Source organism: Anopheles bellator, chromosome 2 (assembly GCF_943735745.2).
Source record: "Anopheles bellator chromosome 2, idAnoBellAS_SP24_06.2, whole genome shotgun sequence".
Taxonomy (NCBI): Eukaryota; Metazoa; Arthropoda; class Insecta; order Diptera; family Culicidae; genus Anopheles; species Anopheles bellator.
In genome coordinates, this window is record NC_071286.1 from 67,605,459 (window position 1) to 67,622,085 (window position 16,627).

General features: G+C 51.3%; 1 protein-coding gene across 1 annotated transcript in view; it reads right to left on the bottom strand.

Moving 5' to 3' along the window:
* LOC131207913 (TGF-beta receptor type-1) overlaps nucleotides 1-16,627 on the bottom strand; it is a 56,181-nt gene that overhangs the window by 26,835 nt on the left and 12,719 nt on the right. Inside the window, exons 2-3 of the mRNA XM_058200549.1 lie at nucleotides 5,083-5,382; nucleotides 3,529-3,646 (exon numbers count right to left, since the gene is read on the bottom strand). Of these exons, the coding sequence (XP_058056532.1) occupies nucleotides 3,529-3,646; nucleotides 5,083-5,382 (418 nt within the window). The remainder of the gene's footprint in view (nucleotides 1-3,528; nucleotides 3,647-5,082; nucleotides 5,383-16,627) is intronic.

Here is a 16,627-nt window from a genome sequence, read left to right on the forward strand (position 1 = left end):
CCGGAGACTCGAGAGAGAGAGAGAGAGAGGCTCGTAAATCAAAAGGTCCCATTAACACACACTCGAGAATGTACTGTAACGCGCGGACCGCCGGCTGACGATGGATGGGCTGAATTTCCTTACGGAACGCAAATATGCATCATCTTCTGGGTGGAAAGCCATTCCAATCGATAGCATTCGATAGACAGACGATCTGATCCGTTTGCTAATCCCGGTCGATTCTGGGTTTGAAGCGTTTTTAATTAAGCGTTTTTGTAAACATCCTTTTGGGGCTTAATGCACCACGTTTCGAGACCAAGCGAACGAATATCGGCCAGTCTTGTTCAATAATCCGGGCGGCCAGACAGGATGGTGGCGGATAGAAACAATCGACCCAACACGAATGTAGCGCCACGTTACAACGCATGTCGTTACAATTCGATTTCAATTTGGCGTCCCATCGCGAGACGCCATAAAATTACGCCAACGACGCGGAACGTTTGGCGCGCGCAAAGCAATTTGCCATTTTTCCCGAGAATTTCCACCCGAATCTCGCGACATGCCGGGCGGCCAATAAAAGTAGAAAACCCCCACAAACCGGTTCTTCAACGGTTTGTTTCGTTTTTTTTCCTTGTCCTTCTTCCCACAGGGGAGTCTCTGTTTCCCGCGAGGAGCTTGATTATTGCGCATCGAACAGCAAAACCGCGATATGAGTGCGATTTTAATGTGGCCACACACAACATATGGGCGCGCGATGATTTCGATTAGATTTTTGTTTTTGCCCGGTTATTGCCGGGAACGTGAGCGCGATCGGGAAAAACACATGGAGTGCCGCCTGCCCGGGAAAGCCACGCGGGGCGTTTCTCGCCCCTTCGTTCGGGGGCGAATCGAAGAAGTGGCTCCCGAATGGGCTGGAAAATTGTCGGATGTCCTCCCGTCCTGTCGGTCGTGTCGCGTCTCGGTCACGTTGCAGACTGGAATTTTGTCGATGGCCATGATTCGTAAGGGTTAATTTGATGTTTCTAGCGTAGAAATTAGGTAGAAGGAAGGCGAAAGAGAATAGGGAGCGATATGGAGAGACGACGGAGAGAGACCAAAGATGGACGGAGCGGAACGAGCTGCAATCGCAGCCATAACTTGGCAATTTCATTGCCCTTTTATGGTTCGTAAAATAAATATTTGCGAAATGAACTGGAAAGACGGCGTTCGCCGTTACGATTCCTTATTTTCTGCTTGCGATGCGATAGGGGGGAAAAAACGGAAGAAAAAGGATTTTAGAGAAAGAAAGAGAAGGTCGCGTAAAAACGCCAAAATGATAGGGGAAAATGATGTTTTTTGCGCGTCGTCAGGAAATCAAATCAGGATCGGAAGGGAGCTGTACTGTACACCTTTACCCTGAGAACTACGGAGCTGCTATTGAAAACCAAACAAATAAATAAATATAGAAAATGAAATCCAAACTTACTATAATATTGGTGCAATGTTTCTGTAGCAGTGCTCAGGTAGTCGAAACGAAGCTGAAGCTAGACAACCGAATGCAATGAACCACTAGAAAACGAACGATTTTAGCCTAACTGTCCAACATGAGACAAAGGATCGGGATCGCGGCGGTGCTTAGTGACCGGAAAGCTAAAACCCTCACACTGAGTCCCAAAGTCTAGCTATCCTAAAAAATTGTGACCAAGAGAAACTGGTGAAAAATCTGTCGCCCATCGTCAACCTTAATTTCTCGCCCGAGAAATACAGCAAATTAAAGCTCAAGCACATCAAAGCTCGTGTGGTGCTTCCAGAGCGTTACACGTTGCACGTAATAATCATGGGCCCCGACGCCGTGGCGTGCAGAGGGACATTTATGCCACCCTCGTACGTAAGAGGCGGTGTGTCCAGTGCGCGCCCGTTTGTCGATTGCCAAAAGAAAAGAAGAGAAGAAAAAACAATAAAACGTCACATTCAACACCTAGAAAATGGCCGTTGGAAGGACGACGATTGTAATGCTCTGCCGCGATGAAGCAACGGGCGGCCAACGACGGGATCCTTCCGCCCAGGGGGGGGGCTCAAATAACAGCGATCCGCTTGGACCGGCGGCACCGAGCCACGGACATGAATTTTGGCTGAAATTATTATTGGATTTAATTAAAACGCTGCTCGAGCACGCGTCCACCGGAAATTTCGGTCTCGCCCCGAGAGAAGAGAAGAGGTCACCGCCACCACCTTAGAAGACGATCCTAGGCGTGACGGCGTGGCACCAGAATACTAATAATGAAAACACACGAAACAGCCAGTGAGCGAAAGAGAGAGAGAGAGAGCGATGGTGACGACAGATTTTTTCCGGTTTTTTTTTTTCGTCGCTTTCTTCCTTTTTGGTCCATTTTAACGTCCCACCGGCAAAGGATCCGCGATTGTGCCTTTTTCATTGGTTTCATGGGTTGCGGTTCGGGTCCGCGCGAGATGTCACCGAAGCGAAACCGGGGATGTGCAGGTGCTGGTGGCGCTCAAACCACGGTTTGTCGCAGCATAACTTTGCTTCCAAAGTATTACCGGAAGACCATCGGACCCTGACGAACGCTACACCACTGTGGCCTGCCTTTTTGCCCGTGTGCCGAAAAAGAGGTACGGAAAGAAGGACACACCGTAACGATCGTCCGCCGTTCCGGTCCGGCCGGTGGCACTGGGATCCGCAACAATTGGCCGACGCGTACCACGCGCGCGCCCCCACACGCACCGAGCGAGATGGAAAAGGATTCAACGACCGGCACAAGGCGGCGGCTTGCTACACGTGATTCGTGATTCCGTGCTGCCGCTTCCGTTACGATTTACCAAACCGGACGCCCAACCCTTCGACCGGCGCTCCGGAAAAAGAACGACATAAAAGGCGAGCATTTACAAGCATTACAACAGATTTTGGTAGCATTTTTTTCTTTTCTTGTTCGGTGAGTATTTCTCGCTGTCAGGTCAGGGAAATGATAACACGAAACGAAGGTTCAGTCCGAGGTCTCCCGAGGTACAAGAAATGTTCGTTGAGTTTCTTATTTGACAGTAGGCCCACCACCCACGCGTGGTGGGTGCGGACCTTACAGGAAAGAAATTCTCGGAGACCGACCGGGACCGGGGTGGCTATGACGTGTAGTTGATGAGAGTTTATTCCGCCCCACCGACCCGATGACCGTTTGAGAGAATTACTTGGGTGGATTGACGACGGGTTAGCTTTGCCCCCACGGGACACTGTGGGGTGGTGGGACCTGATGATCATGAGCTGATGAGGTGAGAGGCAATGGGAGCAACACAACAGGACACGGACACACACGTAGGATGAACATTGCGAAAATGAGGGCCTCGCAGATGGACGATCGAGGCGCACACGATCCGCGACGGGGCTGCATGGAATACGGGACACCCGGGAAAATGGGAAATGGCTTCTTGAGGGTGATATGGAAATGGGGATGGAAAAGAAGAAACAAACAGAAACAAACGCACACAAGTGGCCGGCGGGCAGACGAGGGGCAGAGAGCCTCCCTCGCGCCGCTCCATTGGATGCAGATAAGACCCTACCTGTAGGAGTACTTGAGCTTGCCGTCCGGTTCGCGCGACAGCGACGTGAAGCACACGCCGTCCGTTTCGCAGACGTAGTTCTCGTCCTTGCAGATGTCACAGTGACACTTCAGCAGCTCTGCAAACAGACAGAAGAGAGAATCGGGATTAATGCAGGTTGCAAGGTTGCACCAGGATTTAAGTGAACCCGCTGCCTGGTGTGTGTCCTTGCTAAAAACCGTCTCAACGACAGTGACCCAGTGGACCATCAGCAACCCCACCCGTCGCCCGGTTGGATGGCTCACAATTTATGGTTTTTAATTTACCGAGAATCCAGCGTCGCTTGGGTCGATGTTCGATGGAAAAGCGCACCCCATTCGACCGTTTGATCGCTTCATTTGCTGCCCGGAGCGGCCGCCGGCCTTAAGCGTGGCGCAACTTATGGCCCACTTTTGGCGACCCTGCGCGGGATCGCCAAACTTTCAATTAACGCGTTAATCGGGTTAAAATTGTCAGCCGCGTCAGGCGGGCGCTCTTTATTAATGTACCCTTGAGCCCTCATTACTGTGGGCAGTTCGGAGAGCTCGGTGCCGAGAACGGGCGGCGTTGGATGGGCAATTAACATTCCCTTCTCGCGATCGCCAGCGGGCCCCCGAACGCGGCCCACGACGGGTCCTCCTCTCCGGGGTGCCGGCGAATGAAACATATTTTCCGTTTTTCTTAAACCAACCGAGCGTCTCGGAGTCGCGGACTCGCGGTGGTCAATCGAAGGGACAGAGGGGGCCCCGGGGCAGAGACAGAGTAAGACACCACCCGGGGCCAAATTCCTTGCCACCCAACCCCACTCCGAGCAATTCGCTCTCATCTCGTTGCCCATTTTTATAAATGCTCATTAAGAATCGTGAAGCATATTTTGAAAATTAATAATGATTTTTCGCCGCCCACCACCCGTCCACCGACGAAGGGGGCGCGGCGGTTCCTGCCGGTGTCACATCCCATAAACTTTGCTTACACTAGTCACCCACACACTGGATCTGCCTCGGTGCTCGAGCGAGGGACAACTTTTGGCCCATCCCCGCTTCCCGATAGACGGCGTTCGCTCTCTCGCTCTCGCTGGCACATCCTGGTGGAGATCCTTGAGGAGCTCACTCAGCAGTGTCGGCGGGCCAAGGGCACACCAGTCGTTGCCCTTTTGACAGGCGCTCCCCAAGCAACAGCAGCTCCTGTCGCTTCGGCTCCGGCTAGACGGAAGTGTAAGCATATTTGCACATGGCCACCCACCCGCCCGAATTCGGTCGGAGCGACGCCCGACACATTCTTCTGTCTGTCCTCGATCAGGCCCGCCCCCCCGTCTGTCGCACCTTTCGGTTTTTCCGTTAATCACTCCATTCACTGGGGTACGGGGGAATTACATTGATAGCATCCGGAAGCCGCCGGAAGGAAGCGTGGAAAATCGGCCCGCCGAGGGCTTAACACCTCCCCCAGGCGGAGGGTCGTCATCGTGAGCTGCAAATTTCCTACCCATCACCCCTCCTGTGTCCCCCCTGCGTGAGGGCTACGATTTTGACTTACTGCTGGTTTTATTTTTATCCGCCGCCGTCAGTGTCATCGTTTGTGGTGAGGCCGCCTGCAGCGAGGCAGGCGCCAGGGCACCGCCGGCGCCGCCGCCACCACCGCCGTTCGGGTTCGGCGCCAGTGCGCTCGTCGCCGGAAATGCGGGGCCAAAGTTCTCGCTGGAGGAACTGGAGTACTTCCCGTACTTCGGTGGGCTTCGCTGCTCGTCCTGTTGATCTGTCCGGGGCTGGTGTGCCGCCGCCGATGACGATGTTTCGTTGTCGTCCGACGCCTCCGCCGTGTGCCGGTAAATCGTTGACGCTGCGCCGTGATGTATATGCAATGGAAAGGAAGCAAAAGAAGCGGATTATTAACCAAGCAACCGGAACAGTGGTGTTGTTATAATAACCAAGCGCACCGAAAGGTGAAAACTTTCGGCACCCAATGATCGAGGAACTACGTTTTGCTGAACAATACTAGTACACTCCATACAATGTGTGCTCCCCACATAACTTCGTCAGAACGCGAGCGCGGTTTGCGTGAATCAGACCAATTCCAATGCGATGGCAATCATCACAAAAAGAAGGAAAAAAACCACCTCTCGAAAGCATAAACCAACATTCGTGAACCGACGCGGCTCGGCCGTTATCGGCAGACCGGCGGCGGGGCCCCCTAATCAACGCGGCATCCAATGGGCTGAGGAAAATTTAGCAAGCGTCCATCATCGAACCCGACCCGAAAAATGGACGACCCCCGACCGACCGGCCGGCTTTTTATTTAAATTTTATTTCCCAGCAGAATTTTCCACACGGGGTCACCACCCCCCTGGGCCCGGGGTCGGGGTGACACTTTTACCACTGGGTTTTTGTGTTCGATGTTTACTTTGTTTCAGAGTTTTCATTTCAGACCGCGTTTTTTTTTCTTTCGACCACACTAGAGAGCCCGTGACCCGCTCCGATGGCCTGGTGGGGGGCTAGTAGCTAGTGTATTTCCGTCTGCTTTCCGGCGGGTTTGGTGGATTAGGATGGTTCCCGTTGCCGCGAGTGGCACACCTTCCAGTGTCCCGAGCGTGCGGCCGTCGCGGCGGCTCGATTTCAATGTCAACAGAAGGTTAGAAAGACGCACGATAAAACCATCAATGTCACCCCGGTTTCGGTTGCGCCATGTCCGCATTGGATTAGTATGGAGCGGCGTCTGCCGGAGACGCTCGGTTGCCCTCCCCCCCCTGGTTCATTACTGGCGAAAGCACCTCGAGGGAAAACGGGGGCAGCCGCCTGGTCCCATCGATGATGGGTTTTTGAGTCACACCAGACTGCCGAGTTTATCATCCGTCAAGGCAGCAATTAACTTGATGCGGGTGAATAATCTCCGTCTGCCACTTCGCCAAGTGATGGACGCGCTGGAAAATTGAAACCATTTACTCTTGCTCCCTCCGGCGGGTAGTGCACTGGGAAAATCCTCCAAAGACGCCATGTGTCCGCCGCCAACTCGCGTTGGAGAAGCTGATGGAATCCGCCGTGTCCCTGTGCTTACGGGACCGCTAGAGGCAAGGATGCACAATCCTCGCCGGGCGCAAAAGTGATTCATCTTCAACCGTGCCGCCGTTCCCCATCGAAGAATGGTAGCGGAACAGAATACCACAAATCAGATTTCTTAGCAGAGAGAACCTTTTTTCAAAAACACACGGTTCAACCGGCAGAATGGAACAACATAATACCAGCAGACGCAAGGATCGATACCTTGCGCCGGGGCAACAAAGTGTAGCTCCTTCTGGAGGCAGAAACTGACCAATTCACCGAAGACAGCCCCGTTCCGACGTGAGGCCGCCGTAGTAGCATTTAAATAAAAATCACATCAACAAATTAATGGTCGAAGGAAGTTGGCACACCGTGCCCTGCGGTCGCATGGGCAATTTTTCAAATTCTCACGCCCCGGTCTGCGTGGACACGAACCACACGTTGCAACCACTCGGCCACTGTTCGCCGGTGTGCATTCGCCTGACAGCAAACGAGAATGATAATGAGCCTCGAAATTCGGCTGGCGTATCGGTCGGTCGGGCCATCAATTACCGTCCGGCCGAGAGCGGGGCCGTGGTGTTGTGGCCTCTCCTCTTTCGTGTGACACGAATCGGGTGACTTACATTGTAGCCGCTCCGTAATGGGGTATTGTAAGAAAAAAGAAACATGAAGGAAATGGTCGGCCCATTGATTGTGGTGCGGCTGGCCGTCCGGAGAGGCACGTCTCGGGACACGTATTATTTGCACACAACCCACAGCCACACATTTATGACCGGCACTGTGGGGCGCCGTGCCACGCCACTCATTTGTTTACCCGTTTGTTGTGGCCTCTCTAATGCGGCGGAATGTCACCTGAAGTGCCCAATGTATCATTTCGGATAGGAACCCTCCCATTTCGTGTGGGTTGCCGCCTCCTGCCAGCCGAGCAAACGCAAACAGCAGATAAGCGACGCAAATGGAGAGAAGCTACTCTCACCTACACAGGCGCGTTTGTGGGCACGGACACGCGCACGGACACGCTGCACTAATGCTAAAATACAACCAACAGAGCCCGGAGACCGGAGGAGCTGGCTCCCGGGGGGCTTAGATGAGAGAAACGGGTTTGTTTGCCGTAATTGCGAGTCAAACTTGTTCCGCGGTGATAAGCGGCACGAGATAAGATAATCTGTAGATGGTGGTGTCCCCGTGCACTGTGCATCATACGAGAGGTGTTTGCGAAGAGCAGGTCACGTAACAGCAGCAATAGCAGGAGCTGCACGACACAACCCACCTCGCCGACCGAGAAGTAGCAGTTCATCAATAACCAACCAACCGGACCTGTTTCGTTCCTCTCTGCTACACAAATGGCACATCAATCAGCTGGGGGGGCTCAGGGAGAGAGCCCGGCCTGGTCTACGTATCGGCGACAATCAGGAATAGTGCCTGTCGCACACATACATAATACGAGACAAAGAGCGATTAATTGCTGTGAAAGTGTTTGATTGATTGCAAACAATGAAAGGCGCTCTGAATCTTTAGTCCGATAATTTCTCATCCGCAGTCTCAGGATTCGAACTGAGACCCGCTTTGCATTGGGGAACCGCTCAACCGCTACACCGTAGTCCGATGACCGATGCTATTCACTCGTCCACAGCCAATACTGGGGTGTTCAATAAGTTCGTAGCCTCGATAACACAGGGCACTGCTAGGAGCTATGTTGATACACTCTTCATATGAACGTATTTGAAGTGATTATGATTTGATGAACGTATTGATATTCATGAACGAATGTTAAAAGTGTATAAGGAGTCTTCACCATTAATTTGGTGGTTAAAAGAGGTGTTTCTGAGTTTAAATGTGGTCGTACGAGCCTTCAAGACGATCCATGTCAAAAACGTCAAAAAACCGACACAAGCGTAACAAAATCAGAAAGATATTTAGTAGAAGGTCTAGCCATCTCATTGAGCAGTTTAATTAATATTTTGACTGAAGTTTTGGGTTCCTAAAAGCTGTTTGCAAAATGGGTACCGCATTCGCTAAAAACGCATTCGAATGCAAGTTTCTTCACAACATTTAACCCGTTTTTTGATAGGATAAAGTGGATTTTGTGCATCGAATCACCTCTATGGATGAGACTTGGGTCTATCACTGTGATTCTGAATCAAAACAAGTGGCTAAAGAGTGGTGTCAAGCTGTTTCTTCGGTTCCGAAACGAGTTCATCCAGAAATTGTCTAAAAAGATGTTAGCAGCAGTTTTGTGGGATGTGAATGAAATTTTGTTCGCGAATTACATGCCAACTGGTAAAATGATAAATTTTAAATATTGTTACAATATTCTAGACTTGCTGAAAGTGAAAATTTGTAAAAAAAACGGTTTGCAGAAGAAAACATCCTGGCAAAAATGGCAAAAACCCATGAAGTAAAGTTCGAATTGTTGCAGTATCCACCGTATTCACTAGATTTGGCCCCCAGCGACTTCCATCTGTTTTCAGACCCACAAAAATCATGCGTGAAAAGCTTTTTACATCAAATTATGACGTCATAACAGCTGTAGAAACGTATTTTGAAGGCGTTCCAGATTATCACCTCAGGGGAGGAAATTTATAAATTGGAATATCTTTGTTCAGGAAGGCCGTACTGAATAATGAAGTGTATATCAAACCATAAAAATACATTTTTCTGGTCGAGGCTACGAACTTATGGAACAGCCTAGTTTTCACCACCACCCAAGCACAACAAAACGAATGCATCAGGGAGTTTGTAGTAATTGTTGCGCTCTGCAATCACAACATGGACCACAGCGGCACAAAACAGCAGCATAATTCCACACAATCTCGCCCGGCTGACCGCCCCACTAATGAGCCGTGGTTTCGCTGCGTTCTCTCGCGCACCAACGAAACATGATAAGCCCCAGCGTGGTCAGGTTTCACCGAGGCACGCGTGCCACGCCACGGAAAAGGATTAGGACCGGGGGTCCGGTAGAAACGGTCTGAAAATTGAAACACAACGCAACCTCTGCGGCAACCGTGACAACCCGTCTCGTCCCATGACAGAAAACAAACAGCCGGCAAAGTACGAGACGCGGAGATTAGTGCCACCGACAGAGGTCCGAGAGTCCCCCGGTCCGGTTGGTGACACGCTGATAAGGAGTGGTGTGGCGTTCGCGCAATTTATGTTTCTCCACGCGCGCCTTCTTGGGGGGATGCGCTGCGCTACGCTACGATTTCTTCACAGCTGAAGTAGCACGACCCGCGCAAGGGCAAGAACGGATCGGGTGGCGATTAGCGGAACGAGAGACCCGCGCGATTAGCGGCGGCCCCAATTTGCCCCCGGGGTCCTTTGGTGTACTCCACATCAAAAACCGGGATTGGGAATGTCCAGCTGCAGGCACAGTCCGCCCGATAAGAGACCGACGGAGGCGCCCCCGCGTGCCGGCATCAATGACCCCGCCGGAATGAGGAAGTGTTGATTAATCTGCTCCTTTTTATAGCGTGTTCTTCGCCTGTGGGGGGTTCGGCCAAGGAGATAGCGGCCCTAACCTATGGCACGGAGGAATAAATAATTCTTTTCGTGCAGAGAGACGCGTGCAGGAAGTGAAATCACTGCCGATGGAACTGATGTAACCATGTCTGGGGCCGATTCATCTTCGGAACCCCTTATGAAGCTGTTGCCTCGAATGACCTCACCCGGAGAGCCCGCGAATGACGTGCGCGTTCCCCGCCGTGGTGTCTCTGTGTTTGGGCAATGTTTTCTCATCTCAGGTTCAAATTTATCGCTTCAATTGTGAGCGTACCTTCAGCGAGCACCTCGGCGGCGCACGATTCCGTGATGGATCGGACAAACACGCAGCATCCCGCCATCCGGCCGTACTCGTCTTGATCGAAACTGGTCTACTAATTGTAAGAAAAAACCATCGACAGAGCCGTAGCCGCAAACACCTCAGGCGAACGGATCAATATTGACCAATTCGAAGGTACGTGGTGACCGTGAAGTAGCGCACCGCCGCACTGCTGCTGCTCAGCGCGGTCGATCGATGGATGGGAATGACCATCAATCATCGGAGAAGCCCGCTGCCACTTGAACGACGCAAGGGGCCCCGCGCCAAAAGGCCTAGCAAAATGTTGTTTTGTTTGTGACCAAGGACTCAACGATAACCCGCTTCTCGGGGGGGAATGCCACTTCCTACTTCTAAATTGGACGCGTGAGTTGAGTGTGCGTGATTTGCATATGCACAAAAACTGGAAATGTCAGTCAGGAGTTGAAGAAGGCACACGAAAAGGTATCTGCAATATGTCCAGTTGAAGGACAGAAGAGGGGCGCTCTTGTGGTAAACGGTTCAACCGTTGTCTGTGTCAAATGCCAACAATTTCCCGTGTGCCACCAAAAAAAGGCTTCATCCCTCGGCAATCGTCTACTGGCCACTAACCACACACCCCATGTTGAATGACCTGTCATCAAGGGTTGATCGCTGTGATGTACGCCACAACATTATGCCGCTTAGAAGGGCACTGTAACGCCAGCGGCCCGAGGGCTTCTTAACCCACCGCGCAATCAAACCGTCCACGGGACCAAATGGGATGACGTTGCTCAATCCAGCACTCTGGCGATCCGGATGAAACAGCAATCCGAAACGACGTCCACCACACCAAAGGCGACTGTCCACCGCCCACTGCTGGCTGGCACACGGTTTGTGACCGGGCTAGAGCGTTTCCCAGTAAATCCGACTTCCTTCTGGGAAAAGTCCATTTCGGACTCGGAATCGGACGCATATCGCTAAGTGCCCTTTCTCTGGCCCTCGCCGGCGCACAGCGATATTATGATTATGTTAATGGTTACGGTTGTATGATAATCACACCACCACCGCCTTCGCCTTCCGTTTGACCGGTCTCGCTTTCGCTAATAGCAAGGTTCTGCTTCAAAACACCCGACACCGAGAAGAGACCGGGCCAAATACCGGGTTACTTTTACATTTGTGGTTTTTTGTTTCCACCAGTGATCCTGCCGCTCGGTTTAATATTGTTCATCTTGTGGCCATCACACAAAAAGGCACCCCACGACAGCATAATTTGTCCGCACGCAAGACGCGTCAAACGAGTAATGATAGCAATAAGAGCGCACCAGCCGCCAACCGGAAAAGGACATCATCACGATCGGTAACGCGCGGTGTCCGGATCCGGCCACCGATCCGCGGAACGGAACGGCGCGAAGACAATAAAAATCTGCTGCTTAATCTTTATATCGCTGTTGTTCCAAGCGGCCAACACTTGCTTCAGCCAAGAAAGGAGCGCAGCACGAAGCAAAAAAAAACAATACGCAAGGATGCGGCGGGATCGTGTTGCCTTCGGAAGGCTGGCCGCCGCATATTCCGCACGTCCGCGTCGAGAGACGATATAAACTTTTCGAAATGTGTTCGTCGAAACGTTTGGATCTCTCCTTCTCTCTCTCTCTCTGCCGTCAAGGAATGATTTACATCGTAAAGCGACCGACGAACGTGGCCATCGCTTCACGGGGCCACTTTTGCAGTCGCACACTTCCGTCGTACCAGCAAAGGCCAAATGGCAAGCGCATCGACGGCCGACCGAACAGCATAAAGAAATCATCGCCGCCCGGAATGTAGCATGCCGTTAGAAATCGTTGGAAATTATGGAAAAGTTCATCATAACGAGATTCTGGCAATCTTTTTCCGTAGCGCCGCCCGCTTCCCGCTTCAAAGGAGACCTCCAAACCGGTCAGAGAGCTCGAAGCCGCGATCCACGGTTCACGGTGTCCTTCACCAAGCCGAAAGCTCCGATTTTTGTTTTTCCCATTTCGGGCGATGCGGATTTCCATCCATTTGAATTTTTATGCTCCTGTGCGCCGCTCTGCCGCTGATTTCATCAATCGAATCGGCCCATTTTTCTCTTCTCGGGGCTTTTCTTGTGTTCTGGCTCTGTGATTCCGAGGCGCTCAAGGGCCGCCGACGCCGACAGCGAATAGAGATGTTCACTTAGCAACATCGTAAAATGCTAAATATGTAAAAGTTCAGCGGAACATCATCAACGCAGAAACATTCCGCGTGTTTGTGAGGCACGATTTTTGTGATTTTAAAAGGGCCACATTCTGTGAAATGTGGAAAACTTTTGGCCCCGCCTCACAAAAACCGTTAGGAGGAGCTGAATTATCGGAACTTTACATATTTGATGATATTGAATAAAACGAAACGGATCCCTCACCGATGGCTGACATAAACCGTGTTTCGATAGATCCATTCTGTTGGGCGCGCGGCGGAATTTAGAAATATTTCTCCCTCAAAGCTCACACCATGCGCGGGGCCACAACTTTGAGTCACGACTGTTTATAGCCATTGTTCCAGCGCGCCAATTTCGGTCACCGGACGAAGACGAGCACGACGATGTGAAAATTAATAATTTAAAACACTTCTATAGCATCCAAAGCACTGCCCATCGTTTGATGCCCGGTGCACAGTCACGTACTAATGCGAAATTATGTTTTCCGCACCACGAAACCAGGCAAAAACTGGCTGCACATTTATTCATTTTCCCGCCCGTTTGTTTTATGGCCGATTGTCCGCCCGGTACCCACGATCTCCGCGCTGCCTCTCTGTGGCTGTGCGCCGAATCATGAAGGAACCATAATTTAAGCCTTGCCACGGGCAAAAATAAAATTTTCCGGAACCGAGAAGAATAATTTCCCGTTCGGCCACCGGCCACCGGGCGGGCGGCATGCATCTCCTCCCCTCGAGGTGATCTCAGCAAAGCGAACAGCAGCAGCATGTCCGTGACCGGAGTTGATCCCGGGACGTGCGAATCAAACAAATACGTAAATACCCAGGAATGCCCCGGAAGAAAAAATCACAATTCCTTCGGTGCCCGTGGGCGCACCAGAAAGCCCACGCGACACAGTAGAGTTCCGGATCCGGTCAAAGTTTTCCCGCCCGACGTCGAAGGAACACGCGGCAAGGAATCGCGCGACACGGTTCGCGAGTTTAAACGCGAGTGGTACGTGCTTTTCGTTTATATTGTTGCTACGGGTTGCCGGTTTTGAATATGCCGTACCGCTTGGGTGCCGATCTTCCCACCGATCGATCCTTTCCTTCTCCCCCGACAGAGGTCAAAAGGCGAATGCAAAATTGCACACAAAGGTGGAAGCGCCCCGGGGGACGCATCTTCGATTTTCCACCCGTCCCCAGGGGGAAAATGTGCGCTTCGATGACCTATGACTTCCCGACGCCCGGGAAATGGTCTCCAGCACAGGGAGCAGTGGCTCTCGGGCATTCCTTGGAGGGTCTGCTCTTCTGTCTGTTTTTTTTTTTGCTACCCCTTTTCCGTTGACTGGACTCCAGGGTCTCTGTCGGTCCTGGCCCTTGTGCCCACTTCCGTTGAGGGTGGCACTGGTCAGAAGGTTTGCAGCGGCATCGAGAGTGTCGTTCGTTCGTGCAATTTATTTTTAATAATGACTTTTATCGTAAACCACGTGGGGATCTTATTTTTAATTTGGTCCTTCGTACGACGCCATCACGATTGACCCCTGCTTGGGACCTCATGCGATGTTTATTTAACCGTCTTTTTCAATAGGTAGCGAAAGTATTGTTGGGCCTGGGGTAGGATTGTACAAAGGGCTACTTTTGGTATCCACGTCTCAAAGAATAGAAAATAGCCGAACGAACGGATTAAATAAACGAAAAGAGAGAAAAAGGATCGCTACCGTTTGGTGTAAATGAAGGTTGTTTCCGATCGGAAAGTGTAATGATTTTTATTGATCACCTAAAATTGTAATCTAATTGCCGGTAGCGATCTGCATATGTGGTGTGTTTGGATTGGGTCAGCATTCAAGACCTCCTGCCATTCGTCGCCTTCAAATCTGCCACTGCCCCAAGATGATGGTCATCGTCGAACGGGTTGAAATCTCCAATTTTGAATAGACGAAATGGAGAAGAAATATATAGAACCCTGTTAGCAACATCTTCAACATAAACCGGACAATATCCTGGCGACAGTTGAAGCGATTCGAAAAACGGCCCTTTCAGCATTGCAAAATCTATCACGAACTGGCGCGGGATTGTGGGAAATTCAGCATCAGTTTAATCAAACACAAATGCAACAAGCTCAGGCCTTTCCAAGATTCAGGGAACACCACAGAGTATTGCACATACGATTGAGTTAATGTGTCACTTGCTAAAAGCAAACACACAAAAGTATACAATCTGCCCCTTAGCCTAACGTGTGTCGGGGGGTTACAAACGCACCGGGGGCAAATAGCAAAAACTTTCCAGCCACTTAAGTCCCTAAATCGCGCCGAAACGATGTGGCGTGTGGTAGGCACGAGCCCCCTCCGGCCCCCCAACAACGCCACGCTTATCCTGTTTTCCCACGTGTACGTATATGTGGACGGTTTCGGTGGCCACCGAAAATCTCACCAACGCGACGCCGGTGGCGGCGGCGAGAAAAGTTGGTACAAATAATTTGCAAATAAAATACAACAATAAATCTGCCCGTGTCTTGTTTGTTTTGTGCGCGTCATGCCTCACGTCACGCCGGACGGGTCCTTTCTCGGGGCCACCGGGTGCCGTTGCCCGGGAAGCAAATCTTCTGCTAACTAATCTCATAAACCTCATCTGCCGTCCCGCGGCTGTCGCTCGGCGCTCGACGGTGACGTGAAAAGCATTCGGAAAAGCATCGAACCGGGCGCTCTGCCACCCAGGGTGGAAAAGGACAGGGAGGAGCACATAGCGGACCGACGAGAGTTCATATAGTTTCGTATGATTGTCTAGAAGTCACAAGAAGTCTGCGGCTCAATCGGGTGGAACTTCCTGCCTTATTCACATCAGATCGTCCCAATAGGGTGTGTTGCTTTTCGGCAGACCACTCAAGTGGTTGTGGCCGCAAGGAACCAGAGATTTTATTTTTTTCGGAACTGATTGTTTAATAACCTCGACACTCGGGATAAAAGGCGCACACAAGAATGTTGGAGCAAACTAATTTGACCACACCGAAACAACCGAAAACCAATGCGGAATACGCATAATTAACGGAGCACGAAACCTAGCCAACTCGTCACCGGTGTCGGTCACCAAGCTCACGCTCCTCTCGGGCAGCTCAAACTTCGGTGGTCAATGCTCCTCGCCGGCAGAAGAAGTTCCAGAAGTTTGTTACCAGGAAAGGGGGTCCGGGCGACGTAAATGGCGCAATCGCGCTACATAATCTTAGGTTGCCGTGGCTCAGGAAATCAGCACGGAAGCCGGCGGCGACGACCCAGGCGGTCCGGAGGTTTTGTCTTGTTGTCGCGCGCGGTGATTTAGTCGTTAGGTTGATTGATATTATTAGTTTGTTGCAGCAGCACCGTGTGCTGAGCGGCCAGAAGCTGGCGTCTCCCCCGGATGATTTTGTCACCATTCCATTCCATTCCGTTGTTGTTTTACGCGGAGGGGATTGTCTGAAAGTTTCATCACTCGCCGCAGAACAATTTAATTTCGGGTTGCGTGGACTAACCACCACTGACTCCCGGATCCAGTTATTTATGTTCGGCAACGCAAGCCCAGCCGAATCCGAAACATAAACTATTCAAGAAAGTCAGCTCACTCAAGATCTTGTGCCGTCTCCTAGCCAATGGCGGACTGGTGAAAAGGCATGCAAACGGCCCAAGATTATAACTTTTGGAATCATTAATCTTTTACGCCCTATTGGCGGGCACAGTTTGAACTCGTATGGGATCGCAACACAAAAATCAACAAATCAAATCAGATCAACGACACTTCCTGCCGTGAGAGAGAGTGAGGTGGCTTTGTCTCACACTTTCGTGACCGGGCGGCACATCTCTTTCTCACTCGTCCGCGAGTCCTCTCACGGTGCCGCAGTGCAGATTGAAAGACACAACACAAATCGAACCATCAACCGTTCGCGCAAAGTTGCTCCTTTTGCGGCTTGCGAAAAATGGGGGTCTTGGAAAAAGAGTGGAAACCGCACGCGAGAAAACCAATAGTTGCGCTTTGTTTACAATCAAACGGCAAGCGAACGAGAGATAGATAGAGAGAGAGAGAGAGAGAGAGAGAGAGAGAGAGAGAGAGAGAGAGA